Source organism: Phalacrocorax carbo, chromosome Z (assembly GCF_963921805.1).
Source record: "Phalacrocorax carbo chromosome Z, bPhaCar2.1, whole genome shotgun sequence".
Lineage (NCBI taxonomy): Eukaryota > Metazoa > Chordata > Aves > Suliformes > Phalacrocoracidae > Phalacrocorax > Phalacrocorax carbo.
Window position 1 is genome coordinate 15,400,086 of NC_087548.1, and position 27,437 is coordinate 15,427,522.

At 37.1% G+C, this 27,437-nt stretch overlaps 1 protein-coding gene across 1 annotated transcript in view; it reads left to right on the forward strand.

The window, feature by feature from the left end:
* The first annotated feature begins 5,810 nt into the window (after nucleotides 1-5,810).
* Nucleotides 5,811-27,437, forward strand: part of SLC1A3 (solute carrier family 1 member 3) — a 70,817-nt gene continuing 49,190 nt past the window's right edge. Inside the window, exons 1-3 of the mRNA XM_064438438.1 lie at nucleotides 5,811-5,972; nucleotides 7,545-7,819; nucleotides 26,589-26,726. Coding sequence (XP_064294508.1) covers nucleotides 7,639-7,819; nucleotides 26,589-26,726 — 319 coding nt within the window. The 5' untranslated portion in view covers nucleotides 5,811-5,972; nucleotides 7,545-7,638. The remainder of the gene's footprint in view (nucleotides 5,973-7,544; nucleotides 7,820-26,588; nucleotides 26,727-27,437) is intronic.

Sequence of the window (27,437 nt, forward strand, 5' to 3'; positions counted from 1 at the left end):
TTCGCCCTGCTATCTACTGCTTAATTTTTCTATAGATCTGATGACAGGCATTTAATCACAATTCAAGAAGAATGAGTAATAAATATTAAAGGACTGTTCCTATTTTCCTTTAAGTAAATGACAGCTTACCAATGAGTTCTGTGAGCCCTGGATCCCAACAGGGAACAGAATTTCAGAATGAAGAACACAACAAGAAAATAAATGCTGACCACCAAGCAACCGGAGTGTCTGGATGTCAGGGGTACTATGAAACAGATATTTTGAAATCTTCCATGGTATACTAAACAGAGATCATCCAGAAGAACATAATAACTTTAGATCATCTCAGCCTATGTGGACTGGAAAGATAGAAGCAAAGATTTTCTGCCCTTCTGTTTTCCAAACCTGATGCTGCTTTTTCCCTTGCTGAAAATTTACATGTTTTCTCAGAGCCTGTTTCTTTCTCACAATAAACAATGCAAAGCCCTCCTGCCAAAAAAATGTCCAAATGCTAAACAGTTGCTATTATACTCAATATTATAACAACAACTTCAAGCTGTGTGCTTTTAAATTATAATTATTTTTACAAAAGATTTTTATGTGTCTTGATTGCAGTAATTATGATTCCGTAGTAGTAAATGTGTATTTAAAAAGTCATGTTAGCTTACTGCCCCAAATAAATGAATTTCATTAAATGAACTTCATACAAATGAGTGGTTTTCTTTGTATTTATCTTACTTGCTATGCTAAAATGCACTAGGATGTATTAACCAGCTGATAAACCATTATTTCATTATAAAAATAACTATGGACAAAGATGTAAAATGAAAAGTGATGTTTTATATGAAATGTGTTTCACACAGATAATACCAGGTTCTAACTCAGAAGTGCACATTTCTCTTTAGTCCTGTTTATCACCTATCTGACCTTGCTCTATTTGAGACCATGTCAAGAAAATAAAGCAAGGAAAAAGGAAAAAGGAATCTGAGACCATGTCTGTTATACAGGCTAGCACATGTACTAGTGATAAGCCTGTGCCCTGTGTAAAGAACATCGAATAAAAAGAGCATCACAACATCCAAGAAATGGGCTTCTTCAACAACCGGTCTGGGAGGGAATAAAGACAGAAACAGTGCAGGTGGTGGGACACCCACGAATGGGGTTATTATCACAAAATAGGACCTATGTGGGATCCTTACCATGTTACTACCGTGACAAGCAGGGATTGGAGGTCCTGATGTAGAGCACCCATGACAGTGTGCACTTCCAGCCAGAGCAGGGAACTCTCAGTAGCTCAGACAATTCACAAGCTACTGAATTTTACAGCTGATCAGAGAAAAGGTATTAAAAAAAATAAATCAGGAAGAGTAAACAGAGAGGGGTCTGAGAGAAAGGGGATAGCAAGATTCTGGCTCCAATGCCACATTCTTTTGTAACTAGCCACAAAGCTGTATTAACTTTTCAAACGAACCTGTCTCTTCCTCAGCACCCATTTGAGTGGTTGCCATTAGCTGTGGGAAAGCCAGTGAAGCCATACTATACAGCAGCTTGGATCTGAAACACTATCAGCTATCAATGCGATCCCATTAGATTTCTTACAATGACACAATCCCATCATATCTCCCATTCTTCATAGACAACCTTGCCTGTTCTTTGGTGAGAATTGCTCCATTGTACATACATTCACATTCTTGGTAAGACAGGGAAAAAGTTCATGAGCCACATCCTCTGCTGGTATAGCTTCTTTTCTTTTCCCCCTTCTCCCAAGAGTGAGTGGGTGATCTGACGCCCTGTGTTGAAAGGAAACAAGGTTGTCTATTCAGCTGCAGTCAGACATACAGTATGTGTTAAGGCTCAGACAGCCCATGATGCTGAATTGAGATACTAGAGGTTCATGTTTCTCTGCTGGGAATTTTCAGAGAGCAGAAAAGGAATGACACATTTTTGTTGTACAACTTCTGACTGAAAACTGACAGAGCTCCAAAGCATAAAATCACAATTATTCTCATGGTACAAGTCCTTGAAATGAAGGAAAAAAAATGACCAAGAGGATTTGTTGGCTGGGTTGAGTACGCAATGTTAAGACTGTACTGAGACACTGACTAGAAATCCGAGCCCTGCTGATTAGATTGGCCATTGCTAGTAATCATTCTGCTTAATCTCAGGCAAAACACTTTGCTTTTGAAATGTTCTTTTGATGGTATAATAGCATTTTATAATAATAATTTAATCTTTACCATCAACAGAACATTTTACAACATAATTTTTATTGATAATGGGGCTTGACCAATGATTGGCAATGTAACAAAGATAAACTGAAGTTCAGCATAACCAGTAGAGGAAGTTTCCCCCTAGAAGTGTCCAACAGCAATATGTTTTGATTAATATCATGGAATGGTCTTAGACGGTGTGAACTGGATCCCTTTAGGAGAAGCAAAACCACTAAGCACTAACCGGTGTTTGGGCCACAAAACAAAGTTAGAAGTAATCCCAAGTAACAATCCTGCAGTGCATACACTGCAAATGCCATGTCCTCAATACCAACTACAGTGCTACAGATCTTTTCTTGCAGCTCTGTGTATTTGCTAACAGAACATAGCCTATGTCTTTCTTGACATGTGTAACACACACGCAAGTATATAAATAAGAACACACAATCTCTTCTCACTGTCTTCAATAAAGCAAAGTGTTGACTTCCACTGCATCAGGTCTTAATAAAAAATGAAGTATATTTTTCACATTTGGCAGGCTAAACTGTGGTATTTGTCAAATCTCACTGTGATAAAGAGATTTGAAAAGAAACAAACACCAAACCTCAATTTCTCATACTCATTTTACCACAGTCAAAAAAGCAAGAGCCAATCAAGTGTGTCAGGGAAAAAAAACCCATACTGTGGTCCTGTGGAAATACTGAAGAGCCTAAGGCTGTGTCTTAGCTCTGCCAACTATTTTCTAACTTGTATGGATTAGATTTGACCTCTTAGAGACTCAGTTTCTTCATCGGTACAACAGGGTATAATGGTAATTAACAGCTCTAAGCTGGATTGGAGCTTGCAAGGGAATCATATAAATTCTTATTTTGTCTAACTTAATTAAAGACTGGGGACATACCGATAAACAATTTACCATTAATAAACATATTAATTCACAAGAATTTTATTCCAGTTTTGCCATAGTGGTTTCAACAATACTTCACTGAGCTTTTACCTAAAACTCCAGAACTTCAAAGATGCAGACAGTATTAATAGTGCTGATTTATTAATGTGGAGCCTGAGTTACTTGGAGTGTTAAAAAGCTCATTTCAACAAGGTTCAAATTAAAGTCAGTCCTTACCCTATACTTGCATTTCCCTGCTTTCCAAGCCACCTGGTGCATGGTCAAAGAAGGGCTGAAACCAAAACTCAAAGCACAAAGTAGAGTGCTCAGCTAATAGGACAATACAGACAGGCTCATCAAGGCCTTAGGTTATTTGCTGTTGATTTTTATGAATAAAACCCTGACACATGTAGAAATTATTTTGTCAGTGTAAAATTGGTGGTAACACCAATGACTGCTGCTCTGTGTTACTCCACAAAACATAGCAAATCTTTTGTATATTCTTAGTGTTGGCTGATCCAATCTGAAGTCCACAGTGTTTCTAGTAACATTTATGTTTTAAGTTGCTCTTCCTAGAAAGTAATAATATTACTGAAAATTACACATAGAAGCACTTAACCAGTAACACTTTAAATTTCTCCTAGTCCTAGTATTAAATACTGTGTAGTAATTCTGTTAATCCTATTGTATATGTAAAAGGAAATTCCGGTGCATTGTAATTTCATGTATTGCAGGGTAACACTGTACTATAAACAGTGACTATTTTTTGTAACATAAAGGATAATACTCTTTATATAGTATAGTTTCCTTATTTTACCATCAAAGCTAAAATCAATAAAAGAAATGGATGTCAGGAAAGGAAGGAGAGAGGAAAATAGACAGATAGAAAATTTTGAACAATAACATGTTGCCAAAAAGCTCTGTTTTTCTAAGCATTGTGTAATAATGCCTGTTGCTCATGAGAGCTAATAGAAGTATCACTGCTGAGGTTAAGGAAGCTGTACAACTGCTTACTGTCTATTTTCATTTTGTCTCACTGAATAGGTAAATCTCTCACAGGATTACCCTTGTTTTCCATAGACTTAATTATTAATGAAAACATTAAATGATGACACACTTTAGGATCACCTCATTTGGGACCTGATGCCTGTCCCATTAAAGCAACTGGAATATTACTATTCATAGGAACAGAGGGCAGAATGAAGTGCTTATCTGGGTGGTTTCACAGAAAGCATGCCATACTCCAAAAAGAAAGATCAAACAAGCAGATCACTGAAGGCCGAAGGTCAGTTGAGAGGTCAGTTCCCATCTCCAGGAAAAATGGAGATAAGTATTTAAAAACTGCACCATGAAAAATAAGAATGAGTTAGATGTTTAAGCTGCCAGGTATAAGAAAATACAGCATGTGTGTTCTGTCTTTGCAGCAAAAGCTGTCAACATTTTTTCTTGCTTTCTAAAGGAAATTAATAACTTAATTTAGATGCTTACTTTCTTTCTTAAGTTACATACCTAAGATCAAGATTCCATATTACACAGTTCAATCTCAAACCTACCTTAATGATAAGCAAGTTTACGTTATACTGTAAGATTATTTTTCTCTACATTATAAATTATTTGAAGCACATTTGATTTAGAAAACAACTTAGCAAAACCATTACTGTGAATTACATTAGTGTGGAATTAACACTGCTCTTAATTTTGTTCCATACCTAACTATTTTTTGTGTGTCTAGTATATAAGATTATTTCTGTACACTTAAAATAACTTTCGGGGGCGGGGGGAGGAATTAAAAGCCACATCATCTATGAACAAACTTCTTACATTGTATGTTTAGCATACATTTGTAGAAATTGTTCATCTTATAAGGAAATACACTATAAAATTTTCTGAAAGGTGCACTGAAATATAATTATTGAATATTTTAGACTGGCTTTACCAACATTTAAAATGAAAATGTTCCTTTAAAAGGTGAAAGAAGGTCTTTGGGAATTCCCCTGATGCTCCTCTGCAAATATCTTTTCACTAGTACAAACTTTTAAATACTAAAAATACTGAAGGCTACTTATTTCTCAAAACTGAATGTTTTATGCTTTTCCCTTCATCATTCATTCCATGCTATTGAAACAGGCTGAATGGGGCTTAGTACCAGTGAGTCTGAATTGCTAAACAAGAGGCAAGTCTCATCATGTGTTTTGAATATCTACAAGAAACATACAAAGAATTATAACTGATTATGTTTTTCTCTATTCTTGATAATGCTCCAGTTGCTTCTGAAAGATATGTCTGGTTCCCCACCCTGGGAAGAGTAGAACATGAATAACCGTCTTTAAGAATTAGAAAATACATGATAGCCTCACACCGTGTCTCTTTTTAGAAGAAACTAGCCTGCTCATGTATTTTACAATTTATTTTAAAAAGCACAGGGATAGTGTTATATAATTATGCTTAGGCTTTTCGGATTTCCAGTCTGGAATATCTAATGAAGAAGCGCTCCAGCCTGCCTTGCTCTGTGTGTTTGTGCGCCATCCTTTAATTCTTCCTGGGTTCTGATTTTGCATTTCTAACAAAGCTGAACTGACAAAGCGTGAAAGTGGTCTAAAAGGGAAAACAAAGAAAGTGACCTTGCTTTCATTGTGCCAAGACTAATCAATATTCCAGAAGCTCAGCTTTCCCCTCTCTTCTGATGTGTTTTTATTTTTTTTTCAGAGTTGGGCTAACAGTCTCCTCCCCTTTCCTTAAGTTACAGCGATAGTAAGTTGCTGTATTCCGGAGCACATGCAGATTGTCAGTTTTCTCTGTCTCCTGCTCACTCAACTCTGCAGCTCTGTTATATTTGCTGGGAAACCCCTACTTTACCTGCTACCACTGTGTCCCTAGAACACTGAAGATCTGAAAAGGTGAGCCGATTGTTTCGTTTGGTGGGTTTTGATTACGAAGTCCTAATTTTTCACTCTCTGCCTTTGTATGTTACTGCATGTAATGATCCTTTTGGCTGGACCCATGTTGTTTCTGGATCTTAATTTAAGTTATAAAGGACAGATTAGCTGCATTAATCATCATGGAAAGAAAAGGCACTGTAAGTGAATCTTTTTTTTTAACAAAATACTAAAATTAATTGTTCTGAAAAAAAACCTTGCATACACACACTAGTTGTGTCCATGCTAGAATACTTACTAACTTAACCATCTATCTCAGTCTCAGAATGTTTCCACTCTCTTAAGAAGCAAAGCATATGCATTTTGTTAAAATTCAGACAGGATATTGCCCTGAAGTGCTAATGATGGAACATATGGTAGAAGCAGTGATCAGATCCAATCCAAATAAATTTGTTACAACATGGTAGTTCTTTAAAGCATGCTGTTTGCAAACCCTGTGCATTTATATTCTAAGTGTTTCCTAAAAAAATGTATTTAGGCATGAGATTTATTAAAAGTGATATGTTAGACTTAGACTGTGTATAAATGGAGCGAGCTTTCAGTGGAAGTAACTCTATCCATTCATTAATTTCTAATTTCTTCATAAAAACATGCCAGTGTATTAACTAAGACTTCAGAAAATGGGATTCTCAGTCTGGGAAATACATTTGTGCAGGCTCCGTTATTAAATATATTAATGCCAAGCAGGCACAAAAATAATTTAAAGCAAAAATTAGTGTTCTGATGAAAGATTTTTGATATTAAAACATTTTAAGGTTGATTTAGTGTGTGATTTCTTAAAATCAGATTATATCTCCATAATTGCTCTCAGGCCAAGCTAAGCATTACTTTGCAATGTGAACTTGTATTACAGTCTGAAGCGATAAACTAAGTGGGATATAACTTCTGATGTTTTACACACGTGCTCTGTATAGTTTATACACTTCAAAGATGAATGTTATCAGCATAAAACTGTCAAAGTCATATCTTCTAAATAGTGGTTGAGGGAAAAAGAAACTATTCCTGCTGTGTTTTGCCGTGTGAAAAGTAAGAATTCAGCCAATGCATTCAACCATGTAAAAACATCAGAAATGCAGAACTTTTTAAATATATCAGTTCAAGAGGACTATTTCTCTCCAATGGTTAATGTGAAGATGAGCTAGATTTTTTTTCAGGTAATATGGGTCTGCTAAACAGATGAAAAGCAAGCCTAACATAGTTATAAACATTATAGCACCTTACACTTCTATGAATTGTATTGATTTTACATTAGGATATCTGTAGCAATGGCAAAAACAAAGATACTCCTGGGTTTTACAGCATGACAGCAATTCCAATTAATTTCTGAAGACGTGGGACACATATCTGATTAGTCCATATATCCTTTCAAAGGGTTTTTTAACAGTCATTGAACCTATTTATCAAAAATTATCAACAACTTAGATATTACAACTAATATAAATTGTACTGAAACATGAAGAGTTTTTGCTTCTGTGCAAACATGTTGTTAATCATTCCCCTAAATTCTTACTGCAATATTTTCTGGTCTTGCAGGTTTCTCCAGTACCTCCCACAGAAAAGAGTCTTCCATTTTTCTGAAGGGATATTGACAGAAGTTAATTGTAAAAGAAAACTTTCTGCAAGACAGATGACTAAAGGTAACGGAGAAGATCCAAAAACTGGAAGTAGGATGGAACGCATTCAACAAGGAGTCCGGAAACGTACACTTTTGGCAAAAAAAAAAGTGCAGAGCATAACAAAGGATGATGTTAAAAGTTATTTATTGAGGAATGCCTTTGTGCTCTTCACCGTTGTTGCTGTGATTCTTGGTGAGTAATTTGTACAATAGGAATATTCTGTTCTCCACTGCATTTGACAATGAGGATTTGCCTAGTCAATTTGCATTACAAATGAGATCCCAAATTCTTCTGCACTGATAAGAATGTTCTAGCTTGGAGAGTTTTGGCTTTGACAGCTGCATTTTAAAGTTTCAGGAAGAGATATTTTAATTATTCTACTATTCCTAAGGAGAATTTTGGTGAAAAATACTAGCTGTTTTATTAATTCTTCTTTTAAAGAATAAAATATAATAACTGAATTGAATGCTTTCAGTGAAATCTTTTTCTACCAAAGCCAGCTCCAGGAAAATGCTCAGGATGCAACTTTTGTTTACCTAATCTATCAAAAAATAACACCTTGCAATGACAAACAGAAGTCCTCAATGAATGAAATGAAGTGACATTTGAAGCAAAAGTATATATTAGAGCCTCAATCTTTTCAGTTTTCCCTTGACAAATACAAAACAATCAAACCAAAGTACTAGCTTTTGCTCTGTCCGTCACTCACAATCTTACACATGCATCTTTCAGATGCAATTGGGGCGACAATAGCAATGCTACTTATTCAAAGGACTGCAAGATAGCACCTGATTAAGTGCCTTTTTAGAGTATATGGAGAGGAATCCAGAACATCAAACGGTATTTAGATTTGGAATGCACAAAAATGTAAATTTAATATATTGCTACACATTTTGAATTTACATTAGAAAGAGAATCATCTGAGAAAAGGGTAAAGTTTTTAAATTCTCCTTTTCACAATTTTGTGATCACTTTTGGTAGTTTTCCTTTAACTACAGGTTTTCTAAATGACACTGTATGAAATACCATTCTTTATTGTGTGAACAAGAACACTACGGCTTTACTATAATACTTTCATTTTTATTTTCTAATTAGTTTAAAATATAAAACTATGAATCTGCTCTCATGAAAATCCAGATGTTAGCACCTAAAGATAAGGGTATATATCCTACACCTATGTAGGCCCTAATGTCCTTAATAATGCTATTCCATATAAACCTGCTTGCTATATTTCTACAGCTGTTTTAGGAATTAAAATTTTAGGTGTTTACTAATATTGTTGCTTGATACCAGATTTCTAGGGTTATTTTAAATTAATTTCAGGTTTGATGGTCTTTTTCTGGAAGATAATTTTGTGAATTTGCATATTGGTAAAATAATTCGTTGCTATAACAGAAATGTCAGTCTCTCATATTTATCAACAGTATTTGTTCACAAGTGCTTTTAATTCCTAAATAAGAACCTGTTCAATGCAAAAACCCCATTAATATCAGGGCTAAATAATTTAGGCATTTTATCTACAATGGTCAGGAAAGACAGAACAAATTAAGCAGGCTTTGAAACACAGTCCAGCCTCAAAGGAATGCAATTCTTAGATTGTCACTTGTCTATACTGCACAAAACCAATGTGCTCTTGCAATTTTTTCACTGTCATTTAGCTCCAGTGTGACTTCCATAAATTTGGCAATGTGGGAACAGAAATGTAGGCTGGACAAGTGTTGTAACTGTTATTGAATGTTCCAATTAGCTTTTGATGACTAGTGACAAACAACAGCCCACAGCTCCACTACCACCTACAGCAATGGCCAAGTGCCAGTAAGGCTGGAACACAAGATGGAGAACTAATGAAACTGTGGAGCCTAGGATGAGCTGGCTGCTCCAATTTTGCTCATGAACCTGCAGACATATCTGATGCAATATGTGGAAAAAAGTCTTCTCATTAGTACGATGGAATATTCCAAAATTTTCTCACATTTGTTATTTTTCGTGTAATTTTACAGCATGTACACAATTAGAACAGTAAGTCCACACTTGGTAGCTCAAAAAAAAGGTAAGATTTGGGTCTTTTGGAGAGTTTTTTGCTATTGTGGAAATATTCAGAAGTAGGGAACAGATGGCTAAAGAGTTTGGAAAACAGTCAGTGGTTGAACTCCATGTGTCTAGTTTGACAAGGACGAAATTGTTACAATCTCTCAGTTGTTTGGTGATTGTGAAAAATCAGATAGTGGGTTTGATCCCTTTCCTAGCAGACAGTAATCAACATTGCGAAATTAACACACCAATTAGCACCACTGGCTGTCTCATCAGAGTTGCTTGGATGTGAGTGTAGTGGAAACCAAATTATTCTCAGGCTTGGGTTGTATCATTTACAAGAAATGATGTTTAACGCTCTCTATAATCTAACCAGACAGATGACATCAGTTTTTAGGACTGTCAGTCCAGCAATTTGCGTAAAGACTAAACTCAGGAAAAGCAAAATTTTAGCTTTAAAAAGAGCAACATTTCTTCAGAAACATTTCTTTCAGGCCTCTTTTGTCAAGGGACTGATATGAAAAAGCCTATTTCATAGAACATTTCCCATTTCTTTGCTGTGGGGGATTGATGCTGGTGGAGGTTAAGTGGATAGGATCATATGTCTTAGTCCCGTTTCAGGACTGTAGTTTATAGCAGACACTTGAGTGTGTCTGTGGAAATATGCATTTTGTTATGAAGTGGGCAGCTGCAATATACATTTCTTTGTGTTGCATACCGATATTTTGCAGACAGAATGGAGATTCACATTCACATGATTACTTAGCACTATTATTCATTTCCCAAAAACCTCAAGAAAGGTCCTTCTGACTTCACATTCTGCATAGGTAGGGTCTGTCTAGCACATTGTCTTTATCATTGTTGCTGCTATTTTCAGTGAAATTTAAACTGCTTTCAAGCCCTTTGAGAAGTTTGGAGGAAAGCATGGTCAATAGTGAGTTATGATGCAGTTCTGCAGATCCTTCTGGTACACCTAGAAATACCACATTAGTTTTCAGCAGTGGTTCTTGGCAAGAGCCAATAGATGAGAGCAATTATATGAGGTGAGTTTGGGAAGCTGACCACTGGTAAATTCAGTGTCATGATGCCAGGAGTAACTTAAGGTAGGCTGGGGGTCATGGTGGCTCATGGAAAATCTGCAGGAAGTCTTACAAACTTTGAAGTGCTAGCCAAATTACTGGCAAAATCTCAGGCAGTGGCCTCGCTCCCACGCTACTTAGCTCCATCACCCTGTCCCCAAAATGCCTTCCTTTCAGATACCCTTCCTTCAGCAGACTGTCTTGATTCCCTGCTACTCACCTCCCAGTTTCCAAAATGCCACAAGAGTTGAGACTTTAGGCAGGACTCCTAAATGCCAAAGAATCTCCTGTGGATTATGAACTTGTACTGAAGGTAAGATTGAGACACACAAAGCTGCTGAACAGAGGTCCTGAAAAGCTGTTCACAGAGAAATAGTTTTAATTGAGGGGCTCAGTGAAGTAGAGGAATGTTGTGGAGCAAGTACTATAAAAAGCAATTTCTACATAGTTATGAAGCCATTACAGCTCCAAATCATTAGCTAAAATCCTCTTTACACTGCTGAAGTTATATGCTGCAGTTGTCCACTGGGACATTCAAGAGGCATGGAGATGGATCTTGTTCTGTTTCCTGGCTACCTGCCCACTGAAGGGAGCACAGGACTGACTGTGTCATTGAACCTGGTCTCTGTAATTGCGGGCAACCTCACAATAGATGTGAAATGTAGATAGGCCCATACAACATCTGTTCTACAATAGCATGCACCATATGTAAGATTCCAAAACTTTCCATCGTTATAGAAAAACTTAGTTAAAAGTATAGGAAGAAGTTAGGAGAGATAGGCATTGCCTATGTCCCTATGTCTCTGAAAAGAAGCAGAGTTAAATAAAGCCCACAGATGATCCTTCACAGTACAGAAGGGAAAAAAAAAAAAACAGACACAAAAGCCCTAAAATATCTGAACAGTGAAAAGCTGTGCAGAGTAGCAGATTCTCCTATCTCAACACACTCCTTGTCTGAATAGTTTAAACTGAGTCCTAAGAGGTACAAGTCTGAAAAGGTAGACAGAATCCTGGATAACACCCCCAAAACAGACAGTCTTTTGTGTGTTGAAGTGACATCTTTTCTGCGACTGGCAGATCCTCAGTATCCACTGAAGTCTGAGGCTGACGTACCCAGAGAAGGGTATTTGACCCATTACACACCAACAATGAACACGATAAGAGTGCCTAAGGCAGCCTTGGCAAAATTTGCCTGACAACAAAGCAAAGATCCATCACTCTAGGAGAAACAGCTGTGGGAGGTGAGTCCTAGATGAGACAATATGTTAAAACATGAGAGAAATATAATACTATAAAAAAGATTAAGATATATACAAGAAAATCAAGACAGTTTGGGGACAGCTAAGGAGAAATTAATTCTATTTATGCTGAACTCAGAGGTTGCCTCTGTCCCAGTGCTCTCCTAAAGAGCCTGCCCAGCACAAAACCTTCCTAAGTAATACTCTGAAAAAGTTGCTAAACAAAATTTTAATTCTTTTTGAGGTTAAGAAATAGTTATCATTTTAGGGAAAAAAAAACATAAACAGACACTGTAAGATCCAGAGTAACACTTAAAAATTCAAAGATGATGATCCTTTTCAAAAAGGAGAAAAACTATAGCAATACAAAGAACATTAATTCTGCTATTAAGTAGCCAGTAGTGAAATATGAACAGTACACTAGTTTAGCAGTTTCTTGCAAAATAAAATAATGTTAATTTATTATGACAATCTTAATTTCTTATCATACACTCTGGTGTAACTGAAATGTTACAGCACAGGTTGTTGGACTGCCATACATGCCACAGAGTAACAACACTAAAGTATAGATACAAAATGTGGTAAATATAGCCTTACTGCCTTCTTAATTGCTCTAAATCGTCAAATCAGTGGACTTGCAAAGTGATGTTCGAAAACAGTATGTCTGAGTCATCACAAAACAGTCCAGAGAAACACACATTCACTGTACCCTGCATACAGCTTGTGAAAAGGAAGGTGATATTCTCAAAACTCACCCTAGTAATTAAGTTTAAATTTATTTATGTAATAACGCATCACAAAGCAGATTTCAAGGCTAACCTGGGTGGAATGCCAGATAGTACCTGCATGAGACATTTAGGATGTTTACATGGTTTCTCAGTGGTTTTACAAGAAAATTTCCTGAATGCCAGTAGAATATGGCAATCATGCTATCAAAAGATATGTTACAACAGAAACAGTGGTCATCTCAAAGACTGTAAAAAAAATCTTTGTGTTGAGCATCAAAGGGACAAAAAGACATTTCAGCATCAAATGAACTAGTATTAGGGCTTGCCAGTCCTTTCCACTTTTCAGCATGTCTGCACTGTAGTCACTATGATGACTGCAAAGCTCCACAAAATCATAAGCAAGGTGCCAATGATTTGTATGCTGAGTAAATGTTTAAAGTTGTTAGAACCTTACTAGCACCCTAGCTATTGCAAAGCTAGAATGAGTTGTCATCTGCACTGGAATGCTTTTGAGTTGGCCACGATGAAGGTGTAGCTGAAGATGGCACGTTTGGTTGTTTATGAATTCCTGAAACTTTTGATCATGTGCCTTAAATTTATCACATAATTTCTTGAAATAATCTGTTTCTGGGTATTTTATGATACCCAGAAAAAAATATTTTTATAAAATACTTATCTTTTTAGGTGAATCAAGATAAAGTGCAGTTGAAAGTATATACAAAGACATCCAGTACTAAAGAGAGGTAAATAAATTAGATTTTATGTATATTAATAAGGCTGCTAAATAAGTAAGAGTTAAGCATAGGCATTGTGATAGTTTGTACTGTAGCACTGATGTCTAGATCAGCAGCTGAGAGATATCTCCTTTTTTATTTTTTAATGTCTTGTTAAAAAAGTCAGATGTCCTGGAACCACCAAATGCATAAAATAATCAATACAGTCACATTACTTGTGTATAACCCCTATCCATCCTTCCAATTCTTTTTGTTTACTGTCCATTCCCTTCAGACTGTGCATTTCATTAAGTTTCAGATTACAACTCAGCTTCCTTGGGCTTTAGCATGTTTTGTCATATATTTGTTTCTCAGCATATTATAGCTCAGTTCAACCTGGAGCTTTGGAGCAATAATAAATCATGCAAGTGATAAATAAAAAGAAATAGTAAGGAGCTAAGAGATTTTTTCCTACCATACTGATTTCTCCAACTGTGTTGTTCATAGAATATGCCACAGAGTCTACAATGAACATTAGAAAACAACTAGGCTCCTGACAAAGGAGTTTTAAATTGGTCATTGAAACAACAAAAAAAGAAAGGGTATGGAATAGGGAAGAAACTATGGAAAATAGGGAAAGATCAAATGGAAATTATTCTAGGGAAATTTTACTGAGAGCTGGATTATTCCATTTATTATGTCAACCCATCAAACTTGAACTTGTACTGACACTTTTAATCAACAGGATGAAACCACACGGTGTGTAACTTTTAAAGATCCATACAAAATAAATGTGATGATAGATCTTATAAGGCATTTTTTAACAAAAGAGGAACGTAATAGGTCCAGTGAACTGTACACCAGTGAAAAGGAAAACAGTTAAAAGCAGGAAAAGAGGCAAAGAAAACCAGAAGGATAACAGGAGAATCAGGAGGATAACAAAGTGTTAGCGTTAAGCATATTTTGTGGCTGTTCTCCCATGTTCTTTCTCCTGACAGCAGTTATTTCCACCTTTTGTATTGTTGTTCAGTTCTATACATTGAAGAAATGCATTTTCTTGCTTGAAATTTGACATGACTATGTATTTTCTATTGGCATAGATAGAAGATCATAAATGGAAATCAGCTTGACAGTTGCAAAGTGTATGCTTAGTATTCACTATTTACTGTAATTTGGCATAACTGAAAACTCAGTTATTCAAAAAAAATATATGAAAGATGGGGCTTAAATGTTAAGCATTATTTACACTGCAACATAAGCTGATGCTTCAAACTGGCTCTAGTAAATACTCTGGTTTTACTATTCACAATGACTAAATTAAATTAATTAATAAAATCGCCATTGTATGAATATAGCAGGACCATTAATCAGGGAATTCCTGGGAGTACTAACCAAAGACAGTTGATAAATAAGGCTGCTGCATATGCTTTGATATCTTTTAAAACAGTTTTGACTTGAGAATACATACGTCAAACAGACATGGATGTACAATCTAGTCCTTCAAAGCCTAAATCATAAGCAAAAGAGGCTGCATATGGAATCCAAATCTCAGAGCTGGGTGTCTTTTTAGTGCATAAGAAAGAGCTAGGAGACTCAAAAGTGTAACCCCACAAGTCCACAAGCTAAGCATATTACTACCTAAAACTTGCCAGGAGGGAAAAAAAAAAACAACAAACAGATTCGCATTCCTACTCCCACTCCTTTCTGAGTGAGTCAGGATCATGTCAGATATTTTCATCCAGTCAAGATCCAGAAGCACAAGAGTCTTCACCTTGGGAATGGTGTCAGCGCTTGAGGAAATGGCTTACTCTTTTCCTTCAAAAGGCAGGTTACAGGAGGACACAATTCTACCATTCCTTTCAAAGTTGTGTCATCAGGCAGAAGGAAATGCAAGATTTCTAATGGCAAATGCATACACCAAGAGAGCAAAAGGCAGCATGATGTTTTAACCTAATGGCTAAAACACTCATCTATAACACAGAGCCCCAGCTTGTGAAGTAATCATTTGAGCAAGACCAGGAAGAAAAGGCATCCCAAATCCAAGTGATTCTCTACATGCATCAGTCATATTCAGTCTCTAGATCCCCAGGACTTAGCCCGGAATTAGGCAAATACATGTTTAGGTCATGGCAATTCTGAGAAAACTGCAAGCAGAACAGTAAGTGAGGGGTCTCCCAAAACAAACATAGAAGCGTGCATTAACTTTACAGATTTGCAGAACTAAGCTAGAAAGGCTTTATCTCTTAGATATGCAGAACTATCTAGAGAGACTTTAGAGGTCACAGTTTGGACTCAGATTCTTACTATGTAATTAAGTATGGTTCCAGGTGCTAGTTTCCCTTTGCCATTTTTGTCACCTTTGAGATAGGGAAATTCCACCATTCTGAATAACACCTAGCAGTGAGAAGAGAGGTATCATAACCTGTACAGAGGCTACATCTAAATTAATCTTCTGTGTTACAACACATCCTTCAGTTGAGTTTACTCAGAAGAAGTTAGGCATGAGACCTCTTTTTAATCAACTGAAATAAAGCACTTCTGGAAAATCTTGTGTTGAAAGAGGCTGTTGACCAGCAAACTAAATAGATGGAAGGTTCTAGCTATGAATAGTTTCATAGTCAGATTGAGGTTTTTAGGGATGTGGAGGCTCAACTAACAAAATCAAACAGCTAGGGGCTGAAAACATCCTAGCTATCTTTTTAAAAAGGTGGTAACATGATTCCATGAATTTCAGTCATGACCCTGATCTCTTTATCAAAAGAATTCACTGAATGATAAATCAGTCATAAATGAAGTATTCTGGTAATGCTTATACCTGATATGGCAAAAGTCTTGTATTCTACAACGGGAAACGCTTCCTCTCAGTTTGTCCAGGTTGTTTGCATGTGACAGCAAAATACTGGGAAAAAAGATTCTTTAAAATCTTGTAACAGTGTCTGCCACAAGTTATGTTCCATGACCCAAACAGCTCTGGCATCGGTATATCTTGATTCAACAAAATACTTAATCCTCTGTAGCAAACGTCTCAGTTACAGATTTAGACTATCAGCACTAAGCTAAATTAACAGGTGGTTTTGTAGGAATGAAAAGTTGGGCTAGCTCCATAGAGATATGAATGCATAATTTGAATGTCCCACAAATGATGGTGTAAAACTGCATATCAAGGAAGCCAAGCCTACAATGAACTGTATTGTAGTGTATGTCTAAGGTGGAATTAAACACACAACTGAAGGCAACTATCAAGGTCTAACCTCAGGCTCTCCGTTAAACTACACTAGAAGTTCTTCAGAGTAGAGCTCTGTTTTCTGACCATGTTTGCACAAAGTTCTTGGTACTGAGGGATCTCAGTCTTATTGACTGCAATTTCTCAGTACTACTATACTGTTAAAAATACAAAATAATACAGCTGAGTAGCTGAAACTGTAGTAGAGAGAAAGAATTCGGTGCTGTTAAGGACTATGTCTGCTTCTAGATGAGGAAAAACAGGAAAGAAAGAAATGTAAAGGTAAGAAAGGAGCTATGTAAACTTTAAGAAAGCAGATATCTCTTGTGAACTATTCTTCATGTCAGTAAAAACATCAACATTAGACAAGAAGGTGAAGCAGAAAAGTAAACCCAGGCATGATAAAACACAGTTATTACAGTTACTTTGTAAAGCACTGAGTAGTACAATGATTCTAAACAACACAAAATACAATCTGGCATATATTTTGAATGCCTGATCTTTTTATATTCATAGTAAGAGAGAATTCCTGAATTTTGATGGAATTATTTGGGGGTTTTTGCATCAAAAGTGTTTTTTCTATAGCTCAGAGACTAATAAGAGTACATAAACTAGGAGTAGTTTGTCTTTCAATAAAGTCTTTTGTCTGAGGATGAAATCAGGAATAATGTCCCTATTCCACAAAGAACAGCCTGCTTCAGTACCAGCAGTAAAAACTCTTCTTCATTCCAAATTCTCTACTTGCCTTATAAATAACAACCAAAGAGAAATCAAAGATGATTGATAAACAAATACAGAAACAGTTCAAGGAAAACAAGGAAATAAAAATAAAGAACAAATTTGAAAGCAAACAGAGAAGCAGAAGTTGGATAAAAGAGAATTATATTTTTTTTTGACATGTTCTCAAAGGAAGAAAACTACCTCCTACCTGGGGAAGAAGGGCAAAAGAACCAAATAACTAGAGAGAGAAGGGAAAAATGTATGAGTGTAGTACTGGAGCCAAGAAGTAGCAAAGGACAGATTTCTGTAATTTTTTAAAAAACACTTTTAACAGCACTCAGATGCTGTTGAAGAAGTTATAACTGTTATGTGCTGTTATAAGAAGTGTCCTGGTTTAGGCAATACCTCATAAGCCAGTGATTTTACCCATTCCTTAGTCATATCAGTTCCTCCCTACAGCTTCAGACTCCCTATTCCGATTCTATGCCTCTGTCCACAAAATCCAAGGAGGGGCTGCTGCATCTGCAAGTAAAACCAACATGCAGGTGCCCAGTCATAGCTATGAAGATGTTTCAGGAGTTCAGGTGCCTCCAGAGATAGGCAGTGGCAGGCAGAGGTTTTAAGTGTCTTAATTTTGAGCTACAAATTAAGTGCCTATGTATCTATGTTAATCTAGATCTAAATTCCTATAAAATACATTAATATTAGAAAATGTCTCTGGATCTCTGCAGATTGTAACTTAATAATGATGTTAGAAGTCTGATGTGATTTTTTTTGACGGTAATAGTTCTTGCTGGGTAAAGTAAATCTTCAGGGACAGGTTCAGGAGGCCCATGTTCCTGACACACTGCAGCTCTGTCTCCTCAGTATAGCTGAGAGCACTATGGCACTCTCATGACCCCTGAGCAAAGGTAACACACTGACTTCTCTTTGGATGCAGGAAACAACTCTTTGACATCAATGTAACTCTTACTTCACTTTACATTTACTTTTCTCTGGACATGTCTTGGTTTACAGCCTTAGAATTCTATCCAAGCAGAATTGGAGGTTTTTTGCCTGATCATAGAACCACAGAATCATAGAATGTTCTGAGTTGGAAGCCACCCGCAAGGGTCATCGAGTCCAACTCCTGTCCCTGCACAGGACAACCCCAAAATTCACACCGTGTCTCCGAGGGCATTGTCCAAGTGCTTCTTGAATATTGTCAGGTTTGGCACCGTGCCTGCCTCCCTGGGCAGCCTGTTCCAGTGCTCCGCCACCCTCTGGGGGAAGAACCTTTTCCTAATATCCAACCTAACCCTCCCCTGGCACGTCTTCCTGCCATTCCCTCGGGTCCTGTTGTTGGTCACCAGAGAAAAGAGATCAGCGCCTGCCCCTCCTCCTCCCCTTTTGAGGAAGCTGCAGACCATGATGAGGTCTGCCCTCAGTCTCCTCTTCTCCAGGCTGAACAAACCAAGTGACTTTAGCTGCTCCTCATATGGTTTCTCCTGTAAACCCTTCACCAACTCCATGGCCCTCCTCTGGCCACTCTCTAGTAGCTTTATATCCTTAATGTGCTGTGGCACCCAAAACTGCACCCAGTACCCAAGGTGAAACCACACCAGTGCAGAGCAGAGTGGGACAATCCCCTCCCTTGACCGGCTGCAATGCAGGGCTTGATGCACCCCAGGACACGGTTGACCCTCTTGGCTGCCAGGGCACACTGTTGGCTCATGTTCAACTTGCCGTCAGCCAGAACCCCCAGATCCCTCTCCATGAGGCTCCTCTCCAGCCTCTTGTTCCCCAGTCTGTCTGTACATCCAGGGTTGCCGTGCCCCAGGTGCAAAATACAGCACTTGCCCTTGTTAAACTTCATATGACTGGTGATTGCCCAGCTCTCCAGTCTGCCCAGATGTTTTCTGATCTTTCAAAGCTTAATTGAAACAGGAGTTTCAGGTAAATTGCTCGATGTCTGGAAGTCTCAGAGAGCCCCAGGGTGCATGTGTGCATGCACAGTAGACTTTTTAGCGTGTGGGCAATGACTTTAGCACTCCCAGAAAGTGTCAGGCCTGCCACAAATCATCCAGTTAAGAGAGAAGGAACCTACCACACTAACAAACATATATACACCTATACATGTGAGATTCTCTGCTGGGTCTCTGTCAGATGAGAGCTTTAAGAGCTAGTTTATAAAGCCAATTGATACTTGGTCTTCTTCAGGTCTGAAACAGAAACAGGTTCACGTGGAAAACATTTCCTCTAAATTCAGCCTCAGAAGAAGAGAATTAAAGGCATTTTAAGCCAACTATTAGCTCCAGTTCTGGATTGCCATAGAAAGAGTAACTGGTTGCTTAAGTGTGTGTTTCTGTGATTGATTAAGCCAGTCCTACCTCTGTTTCTGGCTGTATATTTCCACCTCCAAATGTTTTCTTCCCTCCCTTGCCATCACACCAACACCACCATCATCTAGCACAGCAGTAAACCTGTCCAGGGAACTAATTTGGCAGAAGTCTAACCCAGTAAAAAATAGTTCCTCCCTTGATTAGCCCCCAAATGAGCTCATCTCAGTATCTGACAACTACAAGTGCATTGAAGTAAGGACTTTGGGCTTCTCTAGTTTGGAGAAAAGGAGACTCAGGGGTGACTGCATCACTCTCTAGAGCTTCCTGAGGAGGGGAAGTGGAGAAGGAGGTGCTGATCTCTTCTCCCTGGGATCCAGTGACAGAATGTGTGGGAATGGTTCAAAGCTGCACCAGGGGAAGTTTAGACTGGACATTATGAAGCATTTCTTTACTGAGGGGGTGGTCAAACACTGGAACAGGCTTCCTAGAGAGGTGGTCAATGCCCCGAGCCGGTCAGTGTTTAAGGGTCATTTGAACAGTGCCCTTAATAACATGCTTTAACTTTTGGTCAGCCCTAAAATGGTCAGGTGGTTGGGCTTGTAGGTCCCTTCCAATGGAAGATATTCTATTCTATTCTATTCTATTCTATTCTATTCTATTCTATTCTATTCTATTCTATTCTATTCTATTCTATTCTATTCTATTCTATTCTATTCTATTCTATTCTATTCTATTCTATTCTATTCTATTCTATTCTATTCTATTCTATTCTATTCTATTCTATTCTATTCTATTCTATTCCATTCCATTCCATTAAAAAAGATCAGCTTAAGTTGTATTCTCCTCCTGGCTGTATCAACTTGATGTTCTCCATGGCATTACTCCCCTCAGTTTGATGCTATACACACCCTTCCTTATCTTAGTTATTTGCCTACCACAGGACTTGGACATAAGAGACTGTAACCGGCTCTCCTGAACCAAGGCAATTTCTCCTTTTTTGGAATGAAGACTCATGAAGTGCTTTTTAGCACTTATTCCATCAAATATACTTTGTGTGAAGGACCTTTAAAGAGGGTCATAATCTTACACCTTTAGGAATAAAAAGGACAGAGATGTAGTAAGGCAGGACTGATTATTGTATAATACAAGAAGTAGTTCTCAAATGCTTAAGAGCAGTAACTCTGCTGCAGTCCTAAATATAATGAATTGAGTAAAAAAAAGTAACTAGTTAGCTTCTAAACTATAATTAGCATAGTAAGACCCAATCTTTAAGATAAAATTATTAAAAGTAACAAAACAATCACAAAGAAAAGTCTGCTGCAGTATTTAGGTGTTGAATATTTTGGTTGGGTACCTAGGATTTAGGTTCAGCAAAATCATTTCAAAGGGAATATACCTCCCTAGGTACATAAGGAAAACCAGAAAGTAAGGAAAGAGCAGGTGATATACAAAAGGGTGGGGAGGAGGATCAATATAAAAATGGGGTGGGGAGTGAAATCGAAAGCATGCAAGTGAATTGGTGGTTCCTGTGGCAGGCAAAGAAAGAGATTAAGACTGTAATTTTGCTGGCAGCTTGAAGTGTCCCTTATCACTAGAAAAGTTATTTACCTGTTGGTATCAAGTTACAGTTGCAGCCTTATCTGAAACTGGTTCTTAGATGAAAAGGTGTCAGAACAGAATGGCAAATTAAGCAGAAACAAGACCCAAAGAACAAAAGCATTCTTTCCAGACCTCTGCAGGAACATAATGGCTGTGCAGCTAACAAAAACATACAGTGTCCCATTAATAGGAGCACAATTCTCTTACTGACCCTAGCCCAATCTGTTGAATAAAATGTTATTTGCTTGCTGCTTACAAGGTTTTCTGGAAAAGCACTATTGACAGCTGTTACTTTAGTGCACTGTTCTACCTAGTTTATGTATTCTTTCCAGTTATTATGAAGTTTCCTATTTCTTCCCAGAAAAGAAAAAGTAAAGTCTGTACCTCATCTATTAAAGGAAAGGACATTGAAGCGGACCTCATTTAACAGTGTTTTGAGAGTTACAGAAGTGTATGTAACTCTTCCTCGTGTGTTTCAGTTGAACTGGCAAGTGCTAATATGGAAAAGGCAGATCTTGCACTCTCAGGAATATATCTCCTAGTAATTTCCTCTTGAAATATGCTTGAGTGATTTTTGATTAACTGAAAAGTAATACTGCTATATTTCCTACTTTCTGTATGAAAATACGGTACGAAGCATGGACATTTTAAAAAATACTAACTCCAAATAATGGTATGGTCTTAATTCCTGTGTGTTTCTGAAATAAGATAGAGACTAGAAGCTCATAAGGATTAATTTTAAAAATTATTACTTACCTTATTTAACAAAACTGCTGGTATTGTTCACTTTAAAACTTCATGCCAGCTAGAAGCTTCCTTATTCTCTTAAAATTATTAATTATTTGAAGTGGTGAAATAACCAGTCCTCTTTCTTTGTTAAATTTTTATATATAATTCTTCTAAGTAGGCCAAGGAAGAAGATAGATTGAAGCTTCCCTAAAGTTCTTGAATGAGCATTTAGATCTGAGTAAAGCCTCATCTCTCATCTTCCAAGAGTTATGGGTGGTTTTATTTTTAACTGATGTTGTGTTTTAAACCCATGTGTAGGTGTACAACCTATTTCATCTGTGCAACAAAAAGAGTCATGTGAACAAGCTCTCTACCATTGTGAGATCAAAGCATTCTGTAATACAGTTAAGAACTTCATTTTCCCCATGGAGGATTTTAAAGTTTATTTTCAAATTCAATTTAGGAAATTATTTAGAATTTGATGATATTCTAGTAGATCACTACAATTCAAAAAAGAAAAACCAAAACCAAAACCAAAACCAAAAACAACCAAAACAAAAAGAACCAAATCTATTTCTAAAAAACTGAGTATTAAAAAAAATATATATTTTTTCTTGCATCTTCAGACCTTGATTTTAGTGCTCACTTCATCACACTTTGATGTTAATCCATTTAAGAAATCTTATATAGAATGTTGTATGTTTCTTAACAGTTACAGCTATGCCCATAGCTTTTAAGTCTGACATGAAGACTTTACTGTTTTCTTTCTGGTACTGCATCCTAGAATTGAAAACTCTAGGCCATTCATAAATTTATTCCTACATTAGGAATAAGCAATACCAAATGATATCTGCCATTTTTGCCACTTCCATCCCATTCCCATCACTATCAGAATTATTTTCACCTTCTGCTCCTTTCAAGTTTTAAACATTCTCTTCAATGCATTCATACAGATTGAATTTTATTTTTAACATCTACGTTGGTATAAAAATGCAATAAAATGGTTTAGTTGAAGGATTGTTCTGACTGTCATCAGGATTATCTGCAAACCAAGGTTTCCATAAATTTTACTATACCATTGACAGAACACCTCAAAAAAATTTTTATAAATCTAATCTGATTTGCTTCTTCATTATGATTATTCAGCAATTTGGATCTGTCATACAACCACTCTATACACATGTATAGAATTCAGCTCCTTAACTTAAACAAGCACTACTGATTTTTGTCCAGAAAAAGCCTAAAAAATTCTGTTGAGAAAGATACTCTTCCCTGCAGTGCAGAAATGGTACACTATTTAGCGTTTGAGAACTCAGGCTCTGATAGCGTTGATTAGTTGTTCTTTTCTGTTACAAAGGGTAGGCAGAAACCTGCACAACAGGTTGTAGGAGCTTGTTTCACACACGGCTTTGTTCCCTTACAATTTTCAGAATTAATCAGAAACTTGAAACTTTTACTGAGAAAGGCCAGCTCCAGTATTTAATCTTCTCAGTCTTGATCATGGAGGGTGCTAAGCACAGCTCTTACCACACACAAACAGACATGGATGGTTTTTGAAATACTGCAAATATATCTTCCAAAGGTTTAGTATGTTCTACCAGGTCTTACTGCCCAATTTTATTTTGACACTTTGTCACTGTGCCTATCTTTAAATCATCATTGTATGCTGTCATCTCACTATTTAAAGCCTGTGAATGTAGGTTCTGAGAAGTGAATTCAAAGAATTAAAAGCTACCTTGCCAAGTTTGACTTTTCTGTTTCAAGTTCGTAAGTTTTGTTGTTAAAACTTTGTGAGACATGATGGTATTACCTCTAGGTATTTAAACTCAGAACAGAAAATAAAGTTTCATCTCCATATATTATAAAATCAAGAGAGACTGGTAAAATCATGCAGTTCTTGTTTCATTGTCACAGACTACAATGAGGAAATCATTTGCTTAAATTCCTCTTGCACTGCTAAGATCGCTATGCGAACAAAATTTTCCGAAACATCTGTGAAGCAACTACTACTATACCTATTTTACAAGTAGGCAAACTAAGTCAGAGAAATGTTCCTATGGCTTAGGCATGACTGCATATAAATTAATAACAGTGCTAAGGGTAAGGCTGAAGAATACATAATTATTGGATCTTGACCCAGTTCACCAGAATACGCTACCAGGGCACATTTTTTCCACATCACAAAAATTTTTTTGTGAACTACAGTGCTGGGCAACCCTGTAATTACGCACAGAGCACTTTAGGAAAAAAAAAAAGCCATAATTTTTGGCCTAACAGGTTTACACGGAGCTTCGGAAACTTACTGTAACTACCAATATTATTTATTCAAACAGCCATCTACTCAGATGCTGATTGTCTCTTACGCTACTTTGTACTGCTCAGACAGTAGTGGACCAGATGATCAAGCCCTTACAGTATAGCATAAGGACTAGTTCTTATAGCAGCCTCAGAAACCCTTACTAACTTCAGTGAGGCTTTGTACTAGTGCAGAGATTAATTCATGTAGAACTAATTGCATCACTGTGGCCCAAGTAAGAAACTGGTCTAGCTCTATTTGCTTGTTACCCAGTTGTCAAAATGTAGTGCTCATTAAATGCAGAAACAAAGGGTCCAGACGGATTCTTTATATCTGATAAATGTGTTTCCCATGTAAAAAGCAAATAATCAGTAACACTGCAATAGAATTTAAAACCTTATTGGAAAGAAGAGAAACTCTAATAAAGGTATTTTAATCACTAATAATTCAGAAGCCCTTCCTCTATGCAGTTTATGATCTACTTTTACCTAAAAAGATCATTTATGCAAAATGCACTTTGACTACCAGATCCTAAAGAACATGAATAAGACTAAAACAAATGCGTTCTAGTTCCACCGCTCTCTTCCATAGTGTGAACTCCACGCTTGGTTCCAGTTGTGCTCTAATCACTCTTCTCCCACCCTGTAACACTGAGATTTTTCTGCCCTACACAAGACATTTTTGGACTCGTCTAACCTGCTGAAGTCCCTAACAACATGGTCAGGCGGACAGGGGTCACTAACATCAGAATGATAGCTGTTTCCTTGCATCAGCAGATGGCAATAAGCTAGTGTAGGAGGCATAACAGCATATTTTAGCTAGTAAAATTTGGCATGAAGATATTATCTGCTGGATGGATGTACCAATCTAAAATCTGATTTAAAAAACCCCCAAACCACAAAGTGATTAAGAATTGGAACTAGCAGTTTCCAGAACTAACCAGTGTTAGATGTTATGTCATTTTCAGGACATGACCAAGTTCTAACATGATCTAGAAGTGAATTTGAATGCTCTGCTGCCTAACATCACTGAAGTTGCAGTTTCATGAAAATTTTTAGGAAGCCTAAGTCTGCCTATCTGCCAAGAAGGGCAGCGCCAGTCTTCTCCAAGGCACATTTCTATTTATTCCCTTGTGAAGGTACCAACAATTGTGCAGCCTTGCAAACAGATTTCCTCAAGGAATTGACCTGGCTGAAAACTAAGCCAGTTAAAGAAATTCTTTTTGCAGCAGGATTAATTCTCTGATCAAACTTTCTGTGCAGCCACAATTAGCAGAAATGCCGGTACTAGACAGTGTGGAAGAACATGGAGTCAGGACTGAGAAGGAGGGATAGTTGCATTTCACCATCTGTATGGTTAAGTAGTGTTCCAGATCCTGGTTGGATATAGAAAACCTGCATCAGGTAGGCACCAAACCATTTAACATTCAGTAAATTGTAACTAGTTATGTTAGTTAACCAAATAATCAACCAAATCAGCAAATAAAGCAGTTGGTGCCAAGTACAGGACAAAATCTGTGAAGTTCTGGCTGAGAAGTTTAGGTTGCCACATGTCAGCCCGTCTGTGGCTTCCATTTGTAAATATATCTCAAGAACCATTTATCTGTTCCCAGCAAGATAAATGGATCCAGGCACTCCCTTACCACACTCCCTTAGGCATTGAAACCTACCACTTAATCATCCAGTAAGACCTTTCAACCCTGATTATCTGCTTCTTTGCAAGTGCCTGTGTTTCTGAAGGTAGGCCTCTGTAAAGCTACTTACCTCCTGATGCTGTTTTGCTGTGTAAAGAGCTAACCACAAGGAGATTTTCAAATATGTCTGTCCTGGTTATCTCATCCAATCTGAAGCACATCTATAGGATCAGGCCCCACAGAGTAAACAGGCATGGACAAGACTTCTGAAGGTTGGTAGCTAGTATGTATATGCATTGCATATATGATTACATTCAATCCTAGGAGTCAAAGCAGTTGAGTGCAGTAGCAGGGACTGTTTCCTTTTCATTAAAGCTCAAGATGTAACTTTTACATTAATCCAGATTTTAAAAAATAGCAGCATGAATAGCCTTCGAACCTGTTAGAGTGAGAAATAATTTAATGGCTTCAGTAGGAGTACTCATAATAGTAGTGGATATTTGAGAGAGCAAATCAGGAGTGTGATCTGGGGCATAATAAAAACTGCATGTTACAATCACATATGTCAAGTAAGTACTATACAGATATTCGTGTTCAGATGTCACTACTACTTTAGAAGAATAAGTCATGATATCTTTTCCCTCTCTTCAGGTGTAATCCTTGGATTTTCCCTCCGATCATATAAGATGAGCTATCGGGAAGTCAAGTACTTTTCATTTCCAGGAGAACTACTCATGAGAATGCTGCAGATGCTGGTCCTACCACTAATTGTATCCAGTTTAGTCACAGGTAAAAAAAAGAAACTTTTTTTTGTTCTTTTAAATAATTTGATTGAGAGTGCACACACCAAATCGTAAAAAAAATGAACATTCCATGTCTTACAAGTGTTATAACCTCCAGAAGGTGATACCTTTGCTATTGCTGTTTTAGACACAATGTAACAAAAGGTTTGAATTAATATACAAAGAAACTAAAAATACTTTTCCGAATTCCAAGACAATCTAATTGTACAAGTTACTATATGTAGCTGCTATGAAGCTGATTCTGTACTCTACTTTCTTTTCTTTCTTTCTGAAGAGATATTTTCTCCACAATATCCTATTGTTATCAAAGATAATGTATCTCAGAAAAATAGTTCCAGGACCCAAGAGAGTTTAAACTATTGATCATGGGCAATAGCCCATGCCTGTAAACCCAGATCTGCAAAACATCTGTCTATCTCCCAGTGTGTTAGCAACAGATTAGAAAAAAAATAGGTGATAGATGGGATAGATTAGATAGTTTGGAACAAACTTCATCCCATCAGTTCTGGTTTCCTGTCTTCTGGTCAGCAACTCTATTAAGCTTTAAGCCCTTTTTACTAAGTTGTTCCTTGAGCTAGAGATATAATAATTAAATTTTTTTTATGATGATGTATGCCTTGTTATTCTACTTAAGTTTAATGGAAGGTATTTTTTTATGAATGTTCAGGATGCACCTGTGTTGTATTTACCCCATTAA